Source organism: Sinocyclocheilus grahami, unplaced genomic scaffold, assembly GCF_001515645.1.
Source record: "Sinocyclocheilus grahami isolate Dianchi unplaced genomic scaffold, SAMN03320097.WGS_v1.1 scaffold116.1, whole genome shotgun sequence".
NCBI lineage: Eukaryota > Metazoa > Chordata > Actinopteri > Cypriniformes > Cyprinidae > Sinocyclocheilus > Sinocyclocheilus grahami.
The window spans coordinates 31962-52343 of record NW_015505295.1 but is presented as its reverse complement, the minus strand read 5'-3'; the positions used below and the strand labels follow the sequence as shown (position 1 = coordinate 52343).

At 36.8% G+C, this 20382-nt stretch overlaps 2 protein-coding genes across 2 annotated transcripts in view; one reads left to right on the top strand and one right to left on the bottom strand.

Annotated features, from left to right (window-relative positions):
• Positions 1–2181: 2181 nt before the first annotated feature.
• On the top strand, positions 2182–12452 carry LOC107589456 (protein argonaute-3-like; the record flags this gene model as incomplete). The annotated part of the gene is made up of 17 exons (XM_016277908.1): positions 2182–2202; positions 4477–4685; positions 4921–5057; positions 5358–5492; positions 6046–6133; positions 6565–6712; positions 6877–6996; positions 7161–7283; positions 8815–8948; positions 9044–9228; positions 9348–9507; positions 9623–9713; positions 9927–10121; positions 10864–10998; positions 11100–11201; positions 11383–11582; positions 12277–12452. Coding segments are annotated over 17 exons (2292 nt in total), but the record flags the coding sequence as incomplete, so codon positions are not given.
• A 6495-nt stretch (positions 12453–18947) lies between these two features.
• Positions 18948–20382, bottom strand: part of LOC107589455 (sodium/hydrogen exchanger 3-like) — a 32864-nt gene continuing 31429 nt past the window's right edge. Inside the window, exons 14-16 of the mRNA XM_016277906.1 lie at positions 19455–19526; positions 19080–19320; positions 18948–19010 (exon numbers count right to left, since the gene is read on the bottom strand). Coding sequence (XP_016133392.1) covers positions 18992–19010; positions 19080–19320; positions 19455–19526 — 332 coding nt within the window. The 3' untranslated portion in view covers positions 18948–18991. The remainder of the gene's footprint in view (positions 19011–19079; positions 19321–19454; positions 19527–20382) is intronic.

Genomic DNA, 20382 nt, shown 5'->3' with positions numbered 1-20382 from the left:
GAATATGGGCGGGAGCAGGATATGACATCACGCGCCAAGGTTTCCCCTCAGTTTATTTTTTTATTGAAGATATAGGTTTTCCCTCAGTTATCACAACATGGATTCAGATGTGCGTGTACTGTGTCTTTTGCGACGGCGTCAAAAGCGTCTGGAAAGGAGAAGGCTGTTCACCCTATTCTACGGACTCAGAATGAGCGGGGAGAGTTCCATTCTTTAATTCAGGAGCTTCGGCTGGATGAGGATCGCCACAAGGAGTACTTTCGGCTCTTATTTTATTACCATTTTTTTAAAACTATAGTGAATAAACTGTATTAATGAATGAAATGTTCAAGGTGTCTGAATAAATTTTGGTTTGACTGTACATACATATATATATATTACATTTTTAAGTGCTGTAGGTTTTTCCCTTTAAATAAAAAAATGTGTCCGCATTCAAATGTACCATCTGTTCCTGTTTCCATTGACACGGCGAACCATGCAGCTTATTTTTTTATTAGATTTTTATAATCTTTTAAAGATGTATTATATAACATAGGAGCTAATTTTAGCTACAGCTAAAATTAGCGCTTCCTCCATTTTTGAATTTCTGTACAGAGAGGTCATGCAGTGACGTATCGATCTTCTACTTCTACTTCTAATTCGCAGGTCAGAGTTCACCAAGCTTGAACTTTCGAACGCAGCGGAATGCGAAATTTTTCGCATGAGCTTGCATTTCCGGTCTGACGCATTCGCATGCGTATGAATGGAAGTCAATGGAACGAAAAGTGCAGTGTGACCGCCCCTTCTCTCTCTCTCTCTCTCTCTCGCGCGCGCGCGCGCGCACACACACACACACACACACACACACACACACACACACACACACACACACACACACCTCTCTCTCTCTCTCTTGTGCGCGTGCGCACACAAACACCGCTCACACTCTCTGTCGTAAAGATTCCTAAATGCATCTACTTTCGGAAGGCCAAATAAAGTGCTTTTGCTTTCACCTAGAAACACAGCGTCTCCCTGACATGGCTGCTTCAACACTAACTGCGGTTACTGAAACCACGCCTTCTTTCTTTGCGTGCACATTTGGGCGGCATTATGCTAATATTTCCACATAGTGAGGTAGATATGTGGGGGTGTGTTAGAACGAGCCGTTTTTAGGGGGAAAGAATATCTCTTTGGTTTTGAGATAGGGATGCACGATATATCGGCCACCATATCGGTATCGGCCCATATCGGCTAATTTTTTCTGTTATCGGTATCGGCCTGATAAGAAAATTTGGCCGATATCTTAAAGCCGATAAATAATGCATTTAAATTTTCTGTCATGTACACAAAAGAAGATATATTTGAAGATTGTTGGTTTCCAAACATTGACTTTTAGTGTGTTCTAAGCATTGAATTTTTGAAAATTCTTCAAAATATCTGTGTAAATGATGACAGAACTTACAGTTTTGAATGAACTATCCTTTGAGTTATTACATGGAGTTGTTAAATCATCTTATAAAAATGGAAACGGGAGAAAATGCAACAGGTTTAACAAACAAAACATTGTTTCTTGATGTTCTCAAAAAATAAGCATTTTATTTGACTACACTGAGTATATGAAATGCACACTTTTTGAGTATATGAAAAAGTGTGCTTTTGAATAGTCAAGTCAAATTGATTGCAATCTTTCTTTAGAAGTCTTGGGTGACAGTGTATTTGTTTTATTTTTTCACAGGTATACAAAAGTGAATGTATGAATGGTGTGGGTTATTGGTATTGTGTGTGGTTGATTCTGAGTGTTATGTTGTTTCCACTGAGTAGGCTTTTAGAGGAAATTTCCTGATAAGTGACAAATAACACCCACTGTGTAAATGTCAGTGTCAAGAACGAGAGATTTATTATTATTAATTTAGATATTAATCATGTTTCCATGAAATGTCAACATTGACAAATGAGAAATAACACCTTTATGACTGTATGCAGGTTGATTTGGCTTTAATTTCATGATTAGTATGATGGCACCATGACAGTGTTGGCTATTTGACATTGCATGTCATATTTTTGTGGTTTTTATTTTCAGTTTAGTGGTAATAACTGATTTTGAAAGTCTAAGTAATGTGGTACATTTAGAAAAAACTCATATGGATGGAAATCCCCTCTGATTTTCATGACAGGAGCCGTTGGGGCTGCGCCCCTGTTCTATTGCCAGTGGCCACAGGGGGGGTAAGACATATAAATGGACACCAGGAATGGTGGAAAGTGGAAAGCAGGGCTCTGAACCGGTTCAAGGAATGAAAACGAAAACCAGAAATGAACAAAATTACTATACGAAAAAAACGATAACCAGAAATAGAAACGAAATCAAATTTATGAGTTCTGAACAGAATCGAAAATTTGAAATGTCCATTAACCGATTAATAACATTATTTTATCATTCCATTTAATATTTGAATTTATCAGTCAACCAATCACAAATTTAAGTAGCCTATGCAAATGTGACGTTGAAGCATCCAATGAGTGAAATCCCCACGCTCAGCTGTAAATTCATCATAGATAAATCGCAATGGCAGTGCCCTGGCGTAAGTTTAACCGAGGAAACACCAGCCGTTAGGCCTACATTTAAGTGAAAATGAATGGCAGGTAATACAGCTTATTGTGTGTATTAAAACCAGCAAAATTGCAGGATAGTATAGAACACGGATTCAATAAGGTCACATCTTGTTGTGAATGCGATTGTCATGCGCAACTTGTCAGTAAAGCCGGTTCTGTGATTAGTAGTAAATCTCCGTGCTTTCAGATGGAGCAGCATTTACAACACAGAGCCGTAGTTCACTGACAAGCTATGCAATATCGCATTCATTATCACAGACGATTTAATCACGCGATAATGAAATCGAAGATATCGTCTGCGATATTGAAAACTGTTTGCGGTAGCTTCTCAGTGAACTACAGCTCTGTGTAGTAAATGCTGCTCCATCTAAAAGCACGTGAAAATATCACATTTATTAACATGTTTTTACTCCAGACTCACTTCATAACGTCAGTCGAGTGTTTGGAATAAATCCTTCTGTGAGATGATGTGGCTTCTTAAACATAAATAAGGCACGCAAAATATTTCATAGCATTCTAAGCAGTGATAAAGGCTATGTCGATTAGCATTGCATTATTATATACTTTATTATAATAATAATTATAAGAAGAACTCCGATAAATCATATATTGTCATAGTCTTGTGTTTATTAGTCACGTTGAATCAAGGAAAGCAGCCCTCTGGCCTTCGGATGGAGATTTACTACTGATCACAGAGCCGTGCTTCATTGAAAGATTTGCATGACAATCGCAGCTTCTGCCTTATCGCGATTTATCGCTATTGTGATTTATCATGCAGCCCTAAATTAAATCATTAACAGATTAACAAAATGAAAGAAAAAAATGTGCTGAGTTTGACGCGTCACACGCTCCAATGTTCACGGAAAGGAAACCAAGATGGCAGAAAACCGTTTTCTATATTTTGCAAAAGTTTGACCGTTTTCATTATTTTGCAAAATCTTTACAGTTTTGAATGATGTCTTGCATCTGTAGCTTTGGTATGACCATAAATGACGGAATAACAGATGGGAAAACAATGCTGTGATTGCGCCGGAGCCTCACGCGCACACACAACATATTTTTGCTACCTTGACATCGCAGCCTGTTCATAATCCGTTTATATTTAGCCTAAATGCTGTTAACTTTAGAGGATTTGTTGTGGAGAGAAGGGAACTAAAATAGCCTAGTTGTGTTTATAATGTTTGTAAACCTTTTGCTTTATTTACCGGTATTTTAGCCTACATTATTTCTGAATGTAGGCTAATATTAAAATGTGATGTACAGCCTACTGTTTCTTCCTCTCAAAAGTTTTTAAACCATGCAGCAAACTTTTTTAAATATCTTGAAAAAATACTTTAGTGTCTTTAAAGCGTTTACAGTTTTTTTCTTTCATTTAATACATTTGGCCTAAATCGAGAAAAGATGATGCTGTATTGGCTATGACTAAGCGCAAGATACGCTACCAGATCAAGACTCTCTTCATGTTTTTTTTTTCTTTTTGAGTTACGAAAACAAATGACTGTACTTGGATGTTTAAGTATTGACACAAATCAGGAAAATGAAATGTCATTTAATTCTATACAATCAAAAAATGGAAAAATGCATGTAAAAAAGCTAATTAATTAAAATTATTTTATAAATGAATTGTGCTGCATTAACATTTTATTTCATTTTAATGAACTAAATTAAAAGGCAGTATTTTTTGCGCAGCCTTACTGCATTTGCACATTTTTATAAAAATATGATATCAAATATAAACGCATTTTTTAATACATAAAAGGGAACATCTCATACTTCAGAAAATTTTTCATGATCATGTCTTTTATTATTTTAACCTGTGTGACTAAATAAAACGCATTTGTAAATTTGTGTTAAATATTATACTGTACATTTGTGTATTATTTGAAGGTGGACCTGGATGTGACCTTGCCAGGTGAAGGTGGGAAGGACAGGCTGTTTAAGGTCACCATTAAGTTTGTGTCACTGGTCAGTTGGCACTTGCTGCATGAGGTCCTCACTGGGAGGGGCACACCTGATCCTCTGAACCTGGATAAGCCAATCAGCACAAATCCCGTACATGCTGTAGATGTTGTTATGCGCCATCTGCCCTCTATGAAGTAAGAGCTCCCATGAGTACTGTTACCTGATCATAAAGGGCATTTAATTCAATTAGAAAAGCATTAAGTGATTGTTATGCCTTTAATGATACAGTGCATAACTAGTAAAATGAGACTGAAAGTGTTTTGTTGTGGATTAGTGTAGCATAAACAGTAAGCGGTTGGATCAGGATAATTTAGGAGTGCACATGTTTATTCTGCAGGTAACGACTGTGTTTGTCTTCTCTCACTTCAGGTACACCCCAGTGGGACGATCCTTTTTCTCTTCCCCCGAGGGCTATGATCACCCACTGGGTGGGGGGAGGGAGGTGTGGTTTGGCTTCCACCAATCAGTGCGTCCAGCTATGTGGAAAATGATGTTGAACATTGATGGTAAGTCAGAGTGTTATGATAGGTCAAACCATTTTGGTCTGAATTATCCAGTTACATGATCTGGACAGTGGTTCTAGTAGTTCAGTGGTTATTAAAGAAAAAGATCCAAAATAATGCCATTATTGACACTCTTTCATTTAATTTAATGTCATTTTTATCTGTCATTGGTCAGACAAACAGATAGTCCCACTTTTAAAAGCATCGTTGTGTTTATATTTGGGGGGATTTAACCTGCAAATGACTTGTAACTATTTTATTAACTAATTGTTTAACATTGACCATGTTTTATTTTTTCCACAGTGTCTGCCACTGCATTCTACAAAGCTCAAGCTGTGATTCAGTTCATGTGTGAGGTTCTGGATATCCACAACATCGATGAGCAACCTCGACCTCTAACTGATTCCCATAGAGTCAAATTCACCAAAGAGATCAAAGGTTTGTGTGAATGGAAGAATGGAGTAATTTCTATTCATCAAAGAATCCTGAATAAACATCATAGTGAAAATTCAGCTTTGCCATCACAGGAATAAATACAATTTTAAAATAAAATGCAGTTGTTTGAAATTGTAACAATATTTCATAATATTACTGTTTTTACTGAATTGTTCAAGTAAAAAAATGCAGGCTTCTTAAAAAAATACAAATAATAAAAAAAATGCATGAATGGTAAATGCTATAGATCAGTAGCCAGGTTTCTATGCACATATTTTTATGCACATTTTGGGATAACATTAAAAAAAAAAACTGGATGGAAACTCAAAGATGTGAGTGACGGATGTAAGTGACGATTTTGTTTAGGAGAAACATGTAAAGGAAATTCTGCTTTATTTACACATTACTTCTTTAATTTTTGCATAAATTAAATTTGCAACTGGGATTGAAACATAATATTTACCTGTACTGTATTTAATAGTCAAAATACTCTGAGCTGTAAACTTACCATTTGCATCTGTATAGTGGTGTAAATTCGATCTTCTCCTCCCATCAGGTCTAAAGGTGGAGGTCACCCACTGTGGCACCATGCGGAGGAAGTACAGGGTGTGTAATGTTACCCGTCGACCAGCCAGCCACCAGACGTAAGTTTATTGAATATGCATTGTTTTGTATATTTCTCATGATAATGTGAGGTTTGATTGTCTCTCAGTTAGCAGGCCAATAAGTCTGTACTGTGTCAAAAATATGAAATGTTTTACTGTCCTTTTTGTTATATTGAAGCATTACATCACTTGCTCACAGTGGTGACGGCACCTGTTCACTGCAGAGGATCCATTGGAGAGCAAGTGATGTAATGCTAAATTTCTCCACATCTGTTTAGATGAACAAACAAACTCATATACATCTGAAATGAGTCGAGCACGTGTTTTAAGTTTCAGCAGATTTACATTTTTGGGTGAACTATTCCTCTAAAGAGCAAAAACTGCTAAGAACATTTTAGAACCTTTTTGTTTAAAGCTAGTCACCCCAGCTCTCCATTAACTTTCTTTGAATTTTTGTTTTGCTATGTCAGGTTTCCATTACAGTTGGAAAATGGACAGACTGTGGAGAGAACAGTGGCACAATACTTCAGGGAAAAGTACAACTTACAGCTCAAGTATCCCCATCTGCCCTGCCTGCAAGTAGGGCAAGAGCAGAAGCACACATATCTGCCTTTAGAGGTAAGAGTCTAGATATTTGATCAATTACATTAGCTACCATTTCTTTCCACAGCCACCATCTCTTCACTGATTTATGGATTCACGTCTAGACACTTTGAGAAGCTTTGCAGATGTCTCGATTCATTTTAATGGTGCCAAAATTGATCGTCCTCTCTATCACTCAGGTGTGCAACATTGTGGTAGGCCAGCGCTGCATTAAAAAATTAACAGACAACCAAACCTCCACCATGATCAAAGCCACGGCCCGCTCGGCACCGGACAGACAAGAGGAGATCAGCAGACTGGTGAGTTCAGTGTGTTGCTATCTGATGCTGCAGTAGGCCTAATTCTTCATGTAGACTACCAAAATGTTGGTATCATAGTAGATCTTCATAGTATCCAGGCAAAAATCAAAACGGTCACAAGAATTTTCAATCAGTCTCAACTCTCAATCTTTCTGAAAACATAGGTGCGCAGTGCCAACTACAACTCGGACCCCTTCGTGCAGGAGTTTCAGTTCCGTGTGCGGGATGAGATGGCGGAGGTGACTGGTCGTGTCCTGCCCGCCCCTATGCTGCAGTACGGCGGCAGGGTGAGCTCTGAACACTTTATGGTACCCATTCCCTTTCACTCATGCACTGTATGTGTGTCTGTGTGTCTGTGTCTGTGTTTGAGCAGAAGGCTAGAAATTGGTCATGGTTTGAGGCTTGATTTAACATTTATAATTATAATTAATGTGTGCTAATTTTAAAGTGCTGGGTTATGGGTTATGAAAAGTTCATATTTTGGTTTTGGGAGTCCCCAACAACAGGTTGGCATGCATGCAAGGTCAAAAAACACTTTAATTGTCTTATAATATGCATTTATTTTTTACCTTACTTGCTTAACGACTCCCAAATGATTCGCTCAACGATTCATTTTTCCAAACCTCTCCTTTGTGTGACGCTAATCTGTGGTGCTTGGTCCGATTGGTCTCATTTTCATTTCATCATGCCTGTAATGCCTGATAAAGCAGCGTTTGTGAGTGCAGTGCTGTTTTGTGTACAGCCGTTACCGGGGAAAAATATATTTTTACGCTCCAAAAGCAGCACCTAGTGGCAAAGAATAAATTTGCATTTTCATTCAACCAATGTGAAAATACAGCAAGTGGGCGGGCAATATGCTAATGTTTTATGTTGACTTCAACATGAAACGGCTTGGGATTCGTTTTAAAAACGACTCTTTTAATTGATTCAGAGTCGACTCATTCTTTTGAGAGACAATAACTTTATACACGTGCACTTTCAGATTTAAAACTTTGCAGGATGTTTTCATTCACTTAGAGCTGTGTTACACTGCATGAAAGGTAATTTTTAAAAATCCATAATAGGGGCACTTTAATGTCTACATGTGGGACAAAGACTATAGAATACCCTTGAAGAGACTTTGATGTGGGAGGAGTTGCTGTGTTAATTTTATATAATGAGATCTGTTGCTTGTGTGTAATTGCTTGGCTTTTTATATCTTTTATACCATTTTTTTTGTTAAATTGTGAATATGTGTGGCTATTTATAGGGCTTTTAATGAAGCATTTAATGTGATTTTTTTTTATTATTGTTATTGTTTTCTTACAACTGTTTAATTTGTTTGGTTTTTTAAAAGGGATTATTCACCAAAAGATATAATTAAAAAGTAAAAAATGGAAAGTCATTATTTTCTTCATCCTCATGTCATTCCAAACCTGTATGAATTACTGCTGTGAAACACAAAAGGAGAAATTTGTGAAGTGAACAATGATTATGATTGTCAAGCAAGATGTGTACAGCATTAGAAGACTTAAAATATGGTTGTATAGACTAGTTTTATGTTGTTTTATGGTGTTTTTTGAGCTTGACAGTCCTTTTTTGTGTTCCACAGTAGAAAGGAAATTCAAACAGTTTGGAATGTCAACAGTTTGAGTAAATGATGATTACTTTTTTTGAGCACAAATTGAACTAGTTTGAAACTTTGATGTTTTTCATTGTAACAGCTCTATAAAAGTACATATACTGTAGGTTTGGCCAAACGTTTAACACCGTATACTGTTTGAGTTCATATACTATTTGATCTCAACAAGTTAAGAAGTTTGTATCCATGTGATACAGAATCGTACAGTAGCCACCCCAAGTCATGGAGTGTGGGATATGAGAGGCAAGCAGTTTCATACTGGTGTGGAGATCAAGATGTGGGCCATTGCTTGCTTTGCCACTCAGAGACAATGCAGAGAGGAAGTTCTCAAGTAAAGCTTTTTACATCTTTTTGTCTTTAACAAATCACCATTTATTAATGGAATTAAAAAAGAAATACTGAAGTGTCTCTCCTGACTTTTTGCAGGGGCTTTACAGACCAGCTGCGGAAGATCTCTAAGGATGCAGGGATGCCCATACAGGGCCAGCCATGTTTCTGCAAATACGCTCAGGGAGCGGATAATGTGGAGCCCATGTTCCGCCACCTGAAAAACACCTACGCTGGCCTCCAACTCATCATCGTCATATTGCCTGGGAAAACTCCTGTCTATGGTAACTATTTATGGACAGATGTTTATTTGGTCATTAAGTTTGGATTTAGTTCGGCTCCCACATGATATATTCTTTGAGCTCCTCACTGTTGCACTGAAGTCTGCGCTCTCTTTCTCTAGCTGAAGTGAAACGTGTTGGAGACACTCTTCTGGGAATGGCCACTCAGTGCGTTCAGGTGAAGAACGTGGTGAAAACCTCCCCTCAGACCCTCTCCAACCTCTGTCTCAAGATCAACGTCAAACTGGGCGGCATCAACAACATACTGGTACCCCATCAGCGGTAAGAGAATAAAATTAATCCATTTACACTGAAAACTTGGTTTCATTGTTTGACAAAATGCCCCTAAATGTGCCAAACACCTTGTTTATGTGTATTTATGTTGTTTGATTTTCAGCCCATCTGTATTCCAGCAGCCTGTCATTTTTCTGGGAGCTGATGTAACTCATCCACCCGCAGGAGATGGCAAGAAACCCTCCATTGCAGCTGTGAGAAAGGCCGACCACATATACACACCTTTTTTTGTCATATTCTTTACAATTTAATCACATGCACATTTGTGAAGGAAAAAAAATCATTTGCAAACCCTGAAATCATATCCTCATTATGGACCTGAAAGTTAGACTGTTATGTTGACTGTGGATATTTCAAAGAAATACTGTTTTTCTGCTTCTCCTCACTTCAAATTTGTTGCTGAACAGGTGGTGGGCAGCATGGACGCTCACCCCAGCAGGTACTGCGCTACCGTCCGTGTTCAGAGGCCCAGACAGGAGGTGATTCAGGACCTGGCGTCCATGGTGCGAGAGCTGCTCATCCAGTTCTACAAGTCCACCCACTACAAACCCACCAGAATCATCTTCTACAGGGACGGTGTGTCTGAGGGACAGTTCAGACAGGTGAGGCTCTCTAGCGCCCCCTCTCTGCCCTTAGCCTCCACTGCATGTGGTCGAAAGAGTCTCATGAGATGCTTAAATGTATTTTAATCATGATCCCGATTTATTGTGATTTCTCTTGATTAAGCATAATTGTCTTTGATATTTGCCAGCTGATTATATATCATGAAAATGTTTCATTTTCATTTAACCGTTTGCATTATCTTGCAATGGTAACAAAACTCCACAAGTTTTAATGAGTGCAGTTGCCAGATCTGAAGAGTTTAAAATCCCCCAATCGGAGCTTTTCTCCTAAATGGATACATTTTCTTCCCAACCTTTTAACCATGCCCACATTTCTTTGCTTTAAGAAAAAAAGTGCTGATGAGCTGAAAACACTAACAAAAATATAATTTGGAGTTATCAAAAATGTAAGTTTGGAGCAATCTCCACTGCGATATTTTTCTTAAATGAAAGTGTAATACAGCCAGTCTGTTTTTCATGTGGTTAACGGCGCTGTTTGCTATGTTTTAGCTTTTGAGAGAACTTGTTTTGTACAGTTTTAATGTGTTAATTTATATGGTAGATATAATACTTCAGGAAACTAGATGAGGAAAAATAACCAATTCAAGTTGGATTTCTGATGAAATCTAAAAATACATTTCTAAAATGACTATAATAATCACGATTATCAGTTTAACCATCATCATGCAGCCCTGCCATATTCAGTAGTATTTTGAACTGTATGTTACATGTTTATTTCTAGGTGCTGTACTACGAGTTGTTGGCCATACGTGAAGCTTGCATCAGCCTTGAGAAGGATTATCAACCAGGAATTACCTACATCGTTGTGCAGAAACGTCACCACACTCGTCTCTTCTGCGCTGACCCCACTGAGAGGGTGAATATGAGAGACTTCTCCTAAAAGCTTTGTTACATTTTCCTCACTTTTTCTTAATTTTTTTTTAACTCACACACTTACTTTTCTTATTATTTTTAAAGGTGGGCCGCAGTGGTAACATACCAGCAGGTACCACAGTGGACACTGATATCACCCATCCTTACGAATTTGACTTTTATCTGTGCAGCCATGCTGGAATACAGGTATGAACACACATACATAATAACTGTATTAGTGCATTTTAAGCCTTGTTTTGCTGCATTATTGCCTGTCAAATCAATTGATTGATTAATTGAGTTATTAAATCCATTTAAAGTTACACAATTTGGTAGAACTGAACATAATGCATTTCATCAAAATGATTATTTAACCTCTTTTACCCAGGGTACAAGCCGACCGTCACACTACCATGTGCTATGGGACGACAACTGCTTTACAGCCGATGAATTCCAGCTCTTGACCTACCAGCTGTGCCACACATATGTGCGATGTACCCGCTCCGTTTCCATCCCTGCGCCTGCCTACTATGCCCACCTAGTGGCCTTTAGAGCCCGCTACCATTTAGTGGATAAAGAGCACGACAGGTGAGGGATTTACTGGCCTGATTGTCGCTGTGTTGGTGTCTATAAGTAGAAATGTTCTATTTGATTTAAATTAAAGGCTTTTGGAAGCTGTCAATCATTCGGATTTTTGAATAGGCTTTGGATATTCTTGGTTGCCGCAGGTGTCACAGTGAGCCAGTATTCTTCATTTCAATGATTCAGAGTGATGGTTTGATTTCAGGAAGTTGAATTATTCAAGCCTGCCGCCTAAAAAACAGACTCAGATTTGTGTTGCAATACCATATAAAAGTAGTATTTTATATCATTGGACTGTATCTACACATCTTCACAGTTCCTGAGTGTTAAAAAAAAAAGGAGATTTTTTTTCTTCTTTATATTTATGTATGTTTCAAGTTAACACTTTTTAATCAGTTTTTATATATTGATGTTTGCACTTTACTACTGTGTACAGTGTATGTACTGTTCAAAAGTTTGGGATCGGTATAATTTTTTTAAGAAAAAGACCAATATTTGTTTGAAATGGAAATCTTTTTTTAAACATAAATATAAATGTCAACTTTGATCAATTTAATGCATCATTGCTGATTGATTGATTTGAAAACCTGAATGGGTAGTGCGCATATTGTGTAAGTTTGTATCTCCCTGGTATGTCAAGGAAAATGTATTTCATAGTGTACATTTCTGCCTCTGCTCATTTCTTTCTCCTCTTTCACAGTGCGGAAGGCAGCCACGTGTCGGGCCAGAGTAATGGCCGAGACCCCCAGATCCTGGCCAAAGCTGTGCAGATCCATCACGACACTCTGAGGACCATGTACTTTGCTTAGCCCCGCCTTCACAGACCTGTCAGTCGCTGGTCATCGTGCACTTAGCGGAGGAGGGCTTCTCCCAATCACAGGCTGCTAAAGGAGATTTTTTTTCTTCTTTATATTTATGTATGTTTCAAGTTAACACTTTTTAATCAGTTTTTATATATTGATGTTTGCACTTTACTACTGTGTACAGTGTATGTACTGTTCAAAAGTTTGGGATCAGTATAATTTTTTTAAGAAAAAGACCAATATTTGTTTGAAATGGAAATCTTTTTTTAAACATAAATATAAATGTCAACTTTGATCAATTTAATGCATCATTGCTGATTGATTGATTTGAAAACCTGAATGGGTAGTGCGCATATTGTGTAAGTTTGTATCTCCCTGGTATGTCAAGGAAAATGTATTTCATAGTGTACATTTCTGCCTCTGCTCATTTCTTTCTCCTCTTTCACAGTGCGGAAGGCAGCCACGTGTCGGGCCAGAGTAATGGCCGAGACCCCCAGATCCTGGCCAAAGCTGTGCAGATCCATCACGACACTCTGAGGACCATGTACTTTGCTTAGCCCCACCTTCACAGACCTGTCAGTCGCTGGTCATCGTGCACTTAGCGGAGGAGGGCTTCTCCCAATCACAGGCTGCTAAAGAGAACCAAATGTAGAACTTACAGGAGGAACTAGCACTGTTATGCAATAGAAAAACAGCCAATCTTTCCAGACTGCTTCGCTTACTAATTGTTTTTAATATGTAGATTGCAGCTATACCATTATTTATTAGATTTGTAGATCTGTTTAACTATTAATTTTGCCTATTTAGGTCACAAAACCAAGCTTAAGAAGGTTTGCTTGATGAACTCGTACTAGATCAATGAATGAGGCAGTGTTATTTCTTTAGGAGCAGATTGATGAGCCCTACTCATCAGGATTTCGCCTTTTACAGAGTTTTGTTTCACAGCTGATCAAACACACAAGTTGAACATCAGTGTCTTCTGGTTTAGTTGAAAATGCCAGGCTGGCGTGTTTGAACTAATCTTTGGAACCACCTTTGGTTTAGGATTAGGATTTTTTTTTAGGGTTGATGAAGTCGGTTGGTGGAGGAATGCCATTAGAGGGCAGTGCAAAGTTGGCTATGACATCTTACTGTAGGTCCTCCACTGTTCCTCTGGACATTTGCTGTGCTAATCTGAAACCATTCTTTATATTTTACTAGTAAATCATGCTTTTCCAGCAAAATCTTATCTAGCATCTGCAAAAAAGACAATTGAAATGTCATTCCATTTCATTCCAACCAGTCGGAAATCCATCTTTGTTCCTTTACATCTCATTTTCCATGTGTCCATGTCTTATTCTGCTTTTTGAACATTGGAGGCACCTCTTTTCTTCAAATTTCACAGTCTTTCAAATGATTCTATATACCTCTGTGATGCATTAACTTTCTAGTCCATGTGCTGTCTGGAAAATATTGCGCCTACCATTGAACTATTGGTTCTTTGCTGTTCCTGGCGGCTTTCTCTTCGGCTCGCTCATTAGGCAGAGGTGACAGATTAGCTAAGGACTGCAGAATCAACAAAAGATGAACTTTGAAACTCAAAAAGTTGGCAAATATTTTCCACATAGTCAACTGTCTCTGTGCCTCATTCATTTTGGGTGCGCTTACAACGCAAGTGTTCAAATCAGTCGGAGCGTGACCATAACACATTTGATGTGTGTGCACATATAATTCCACCCAAGGCTACTCAGAGGCCTACGTCATCCATTAATATTAACTTTACAGCTGTTAGACATTTCATTCTGACTTATGATCTCGGAGCTTATTTATAATGTTGCTTTTAACTGGCATTTGTCAGTAGCGCATCTGGAAATGATCTGTTTAACTTATCAGTTTCTTTATTTCGCGTTTTAGCCCTGTGAACTCTGACAAACACTGTCCCATAAGCCTTTTAGTGCAATAAGCCAATTATTGACGGCTCTGTCGTAGACTTTCATTATACAATGCAAACCGTACCTTATGAGTGAATGCTTTAATTTACAAAAAAAAAAAAGTTTTGTTGTATGTGGCATTGTGTAAGAGAACTTGATTTGAAATGGATGATGTGTTTTAAGGCTAGAATGCTGAGTTGCGTTTACAGAGGAGATGGATACTCTCATGGGTATGTTTTATGGGAAAGAATCAGTTTGCTGTCAAGAGGTCTTGGACGAACCTTTCTTGTAAAATGTCAAATGAGACAAAGTGCCTGTTTTGTAGGAAATATCCCTAAAACGCAATTCTATTGGGGTATTTTTAAATATATATTTAAAGTAAGTGGCGTGTACATAGGTTGGACAGATATTTAGCTATTGAAATGGTTGTTATTAAGGTCTTTTTGTTGTTAAGCCCTTAATTTGAATAGTTGCACTAATATAAAACTGAATAAACCAAGTACTGGGTCATTTTCTTTTGAACTTTCTTTTAAACTTTTGGACTTTCTTTTAAACTTTTGGACTTTCTTTTGAACTTTTGGACTTTCTTTTGAACTTTCAAACTGTCTTTTGAACTCTCAGACATTCTTTTGAACGTTTGAACTTTCAAAAGCTCTTTTTGAACTTTCTTTTAAACATTTGGACATTCTCTTTTGAGGTTTTAAATTACATTTCGAACTTTCAAACTTTATTTTGAACTTCAAGTTTACATTTTCACACATTCTGTTTGAATTTTCAAACATTCATTTGAACTTTCAGACGCCTTTTTTTTTTTTTTTTGACCTCTTTTCTTCAAACCCCTGCGTGTTCACAGCCCCTGTATATTCAGCTGCATTCCATACAGACCAAACCGATGTGCCTCGGAAAACAGGGGTAGCAGGGAGTATTGAGTAAAGGCATTTGGATTGCAGTAGGGTAGGTGGAGGGTAATATTTGTTAACTCCATGGCCTCTGGCACACTTTCACATCACCCTTAATGTGAATGGCACTGTGGTCTTTCTGCCCTATAGCCACAAATATGTGTTGACCAGTGTAGCTGCTATTTTACATAAACTACATCTGCTTTTATATGTGGAGAGAGAACAAGAGAGATTCTGAGAAATGACTGACAAATATTTTGCTGCACTTAAAAAGCTGTATGGTCTCAGATTTGGCGAAACGCCCAAGGTGCTAAGAGGTGTGGTGCTGTAATTGGGGGATGTTAACTACGCTAATGTGTCTGCTCCGCATTTACTGCGAAAATTTTTAGCATTTTTTTAATGTATGGTGAAAAATGTAGATCTTTAGAACCTTGTTTGGATTTTTTTCAGAGTGTGATGTTCGGTTAGCTCGCTAATTTTTCGAGAGTTTTTTTTGCGAATTACCAAACCCACATACATGATATTATATCCAAACAGTTTAAATAAAATGCCACTTTTAGCGAGTTAACTGGAGTTTAGTTCTATAAAAAAAATCTTTGCGCTAATGTCAAATGGCTTCGGTGCTCTTTTTCATTTGTTTCGATGTGTTGGGAACTGTTACTTCTCTGCCGCTACCAGCATTTGAACTTACTTGAATAAGGGGAGTGATTAGTAGAACCTTCACCCGTATGCATGTTTGGCTTTAGATGACCACTTATACAGCCTTTTGAAGTTGCCACGGAATAAATCGCTATAAAAAGTCCTGTAGGTGGGGCTATTTGAGTTGGTGGGTGTGGCTTAAATGGCACCTCCCACTGAAACTGTGATGCGACCCTCTCTACCCCTTAAAGCTGGACTGCGGCTACCTTAAAGCATTTTTAATTCAGAGTAGTATATTTGTATATTTTTAAATAACGGAACTGCATAATGCACATCAATTATTTTTGCTAACAAAGTCTATGAAAGATAAGCAAAAGATGGTAATAGTGATCTTAATCATGATAGTGACTAATATAAATTGGGCTAATATGCAATAGACTATTGACTAATAGATTCGTCTCATCTTGTTTTTAGAAGAAAAAGTCGTTTGTGAGTGTCTCTGCATTGTCCTATGGTATTTATGAGCAAAATTATGTAGTTCACAATGGGCCTTCAGTCCTCTCGCTTTTATTGACTTAAACATGAATGTACCGCCTCAAACATTTCCATTTAGTTGATTAAAAACAGGATGATTCACACACAAGCACATTTAATAATGCCTGTAGGCGTCAAGCCCTCTTGAACTCCTATTAATTGTGTCTGAACTAAAGTGATAAACTGTTTTCCTCAAGCCTAGAGTATTTGCTGCTTGAGGTTATTTTTCTGACTATGTTGAGGTGGTGAAGATTCATCCTTTGGGCAGACGAGTTAGTGGAATGTGCCTTTTCTGATGGTGCTGTTCTCAGACAGGTAAAATACGACATTTTTAAGGGCCCAACAAGCCTACATGAAGTTATATTAATATGATATACTGTATAATATGTGTTCAAGAGTGTTAAAACTGTATGTGTGGGTGTGATTGTGCCTCTTTTTTTCGCCAAGAACACATTAAATCACTGAGCTTGCCAGTTACAGGGTATCTGGACCAAACTTTCTACAAGGGTTATAGCTACTTTTTGTAAGGATTTGGCACTGCAAAACTAATAGATCAAGCACTGACTCCCAAGTGATGTTTTCCCTTTATTGTTTTTTGTCTTCAAACCATTTCTAACAACCAAGACAAATCTGTGTTCTCTATACGTGATGAAATAGCAATAACGAAATTGGTAATGTCACTAATATTTGGCTTAAATTCCAGTTTTAGACACTTTTCCATAAATGAACTTCACAGATCCAACTGTTACATTTATTAACATGATGATCTGGTGATTATAAAATGAGGATATCTGTATCTGTGATTAAATACAGCACAATATGTATCAGATTGATCATACTATGCAAGCTTCTTCTCATCTTGAAGGAGCTTCATAGGATTCTTCAAAGTCAGCACTCTTTCCATTGTGATGCAACATGATGTTCAGCGCTCTGATATAACCGTTTAGTTTAAGTGTGATGAAATAATATTAATGATAACAGAACTGTCCAGTTTTCAAATATATATTTGTCTCTTGTTTTATCTCAGCTCTTCTAATTGTGGTCTTTCATTGGGTCTTTTTATTTGGTTGATCTATTTAATTGTCAATATTTTAATTAAAGCTGTATGTATGCAAACTTTGATGGATGTCTTTTGAACTGTTTGTCTTGGACAAAAATGACACGTATGAATAAATATTGAATGCACATGCATTTCTGTTTACTGTGCAAGAAAGGAGTATGTAGTTCAGTGTTATTAACTATTAAAAATAATTGTTGGTTATTTGCAATAAAATATAAATATTAGATGATTCACTTAAATGTAAATGAGAAATATTACTAAAATTGATATTATTATTATTATTATTATTAATTACACATAGCAAAATTACTCCAACTGAAAAATAAAAATGTCAAAATAAAAGTGTACACAGATGTAGATTGAAGTAAGAATGGCTAACAGTAGATTAGATAAATAGAAATGTTGATAAATACTTTATTAATCCCACAAAGGAAAGAACAATGTCCAGAGAAATATATTATTTGAATGAAAGATACAATCAATTGATTTAAAATATGACCTTTTCCATACACAAACATAGTTTGTAACAGTTACCACCTCAATTCACACACATACAGTCTAAAATTAATTCTATGAGTGAAAACTCTCTTTATATCAAATTTACTTAATTCCTTCCTTGTTAATTTAGTTGCACATTGCGATACAGGGAAGAATCTGCCTTGTAGAGAAATGAAACCACAAGCTGGATCTTACAAAAGCCTACATGGCTTTTCCCTTGCTACATTATATGGAAGCAGTTTCCACAATGGGATAAAAAATAAAAGGTAATTGTGACTCTCACAGACTTAACTGTGAGATATAAACTCTCAATTCTGAGAAAAAAAAGTCAGAATTGCAAGATGTTTATATCTTGCAATTCTGAGAAAAAAAATAGGTATTGAGTAAAAGTAATCACAATTCCTTTTTTATTTATTTTTTCATTCTGTGGCAGAAACAAGCTTCCATAATATTACATAAGCATTATTGCACAAAACACATTCTCAACCTTTCCCCCAACACTGTGTTAAAGATCAAAATTAGATGCTTATAGTTAGTGTCTGTTAGATTTGAGACCATCTATAATCTAGTCTAGTCCTAAAAGTTGTCCCAAAAAAAAGTTCAGCAGCTGAAACCGATTAGAAATAGCGCATAGCAAATAATGTTCATCATGGCTGTGATGTAAACTGAAGGTTACTGGCTATTTTAAAGCCCAAGTTTCCTTTTGCAATGGGAAATATGTCAGCACATGTAGGAAACTCTTTTTGACCAACCATTTCACAAGGTGTTTACATTTTAAAAATCATATAAAATTTGGAAAAGGCAGAAGCGTCACTTGGAAAACTTTGAAAGCATTCGTTTTCTTTTTCTACTGCTGTACGCACTCAATAGTACATTAATATGTTGTCCTAAATGGATTCTCTGGGAACATCCATGAGATTTTGGTCCATGCTGTTTAATTTCAGTGGAATTTCCTGCAGCTATTCTACAGTTCCACCTTGTTTTTTTGGAGGTTTGGCCTGAAATCTGTAGATGCATGCTTCCATGCCTGTGGATGTGCTTTGTGACATGCCGCATTATTGCCCTGAAGTATCTAGTCAAAGACTGGTCGTCTGTAGTCATAAAAACACATGGTCAGTAACAATGTCTGAATTGTTTCAGATAAGTGTGTGTAAACTCACATTTTTTCATGGTCTGTTTGGGGCTGTTCCTCATGTTCCTCCAGATCAGCCATCAGGAAGGAGTCTGTGGAGCAAGTGCTGATCCTCATGGGTGCAAGACGCCGCAGTCTGTTGGGTGTCCAGGGCAGGCGTCGCTGGGCCCTCTGGGAAGGTGCGACAGCCTCAGTCTCCATTAGCCAGGGAAGGCTGCTGTGAGTGGGACTGTCCATATCTGGCAAGAATACTGGATTCTCTATGCCAGCTTCAATGAGATAGGAAAGAAACATCGACAAACCTTCAACTTCTTACTTATTCAAATATGGTACTTATGCAAACTATATTGTAGGCCTATAGATTTTACGTACAAAACAACATCTGTTCAGACCCTTTTCTTACCTCCCACTGTATACGTGTCTCTCATGAAAGTACCACGGATAGCACCAGTCTCACTCCCCACAGCACTGTCAACTAAAAACACAAAATCATGCTTTGGGAGGGTTACTTTGGAAATGTATTAGGTTACAGATTTTAAGTTACCCTATTTAAAAGACAGACAGGTTGCAGCCTAAAGTGTTCAGCGATAATGTGTATTGATGTAATTGGCAGACGTGGTGTGCTGCAAATTCAAATAAGAGAACCAATAAAAATCATTAAAATAGCATTACTTTACTAAATGGTGTTTAAATGTCAGGAGGCATTGTACACATCAAAAACAGGTAAAGCAACAAATTAATACTATTCAACATATCCTAGCTTTTTGCAGAACATATTCCAATGTAACCCCCTTTGTAATCGCTAACATTTTCATAAGTAACTAATTTAATTACACTTTTTTTTTCTAAGTAACAGATTACAGTTACATTTATTTTGTAATTAAATTACATAATGCCATTACATGTAACTAGTTACTCCGCAACACTGTTTGTCAAAGAATGATAATTAGAGCAGAAAAGTTTAATAAATGAATAGTGGAAAATAGTGGAAACGGATCATTTACTCAAAAGGAAATCATGTTGAGGAAGTTTATGTTTAATTTTTACAACTTTGTATGTAATTGTTTTTATTTCATTATGTTTAAAAGCAAATACTTAATTACATTTGTATTACAAATACACTTGGAAAATATATACATTTATTAATTTATAAATGTATACATATAATTTATTATGATTTAAATAGAACTTATGAATTATTGAACTACTTTTATCTTTATGTATTTTTTATTTCATTATATAGTTTATTTCATATTTTAGTGCATATATATATATATATATATATATATATATATATACATATATATATATATATATATATATATTAATTT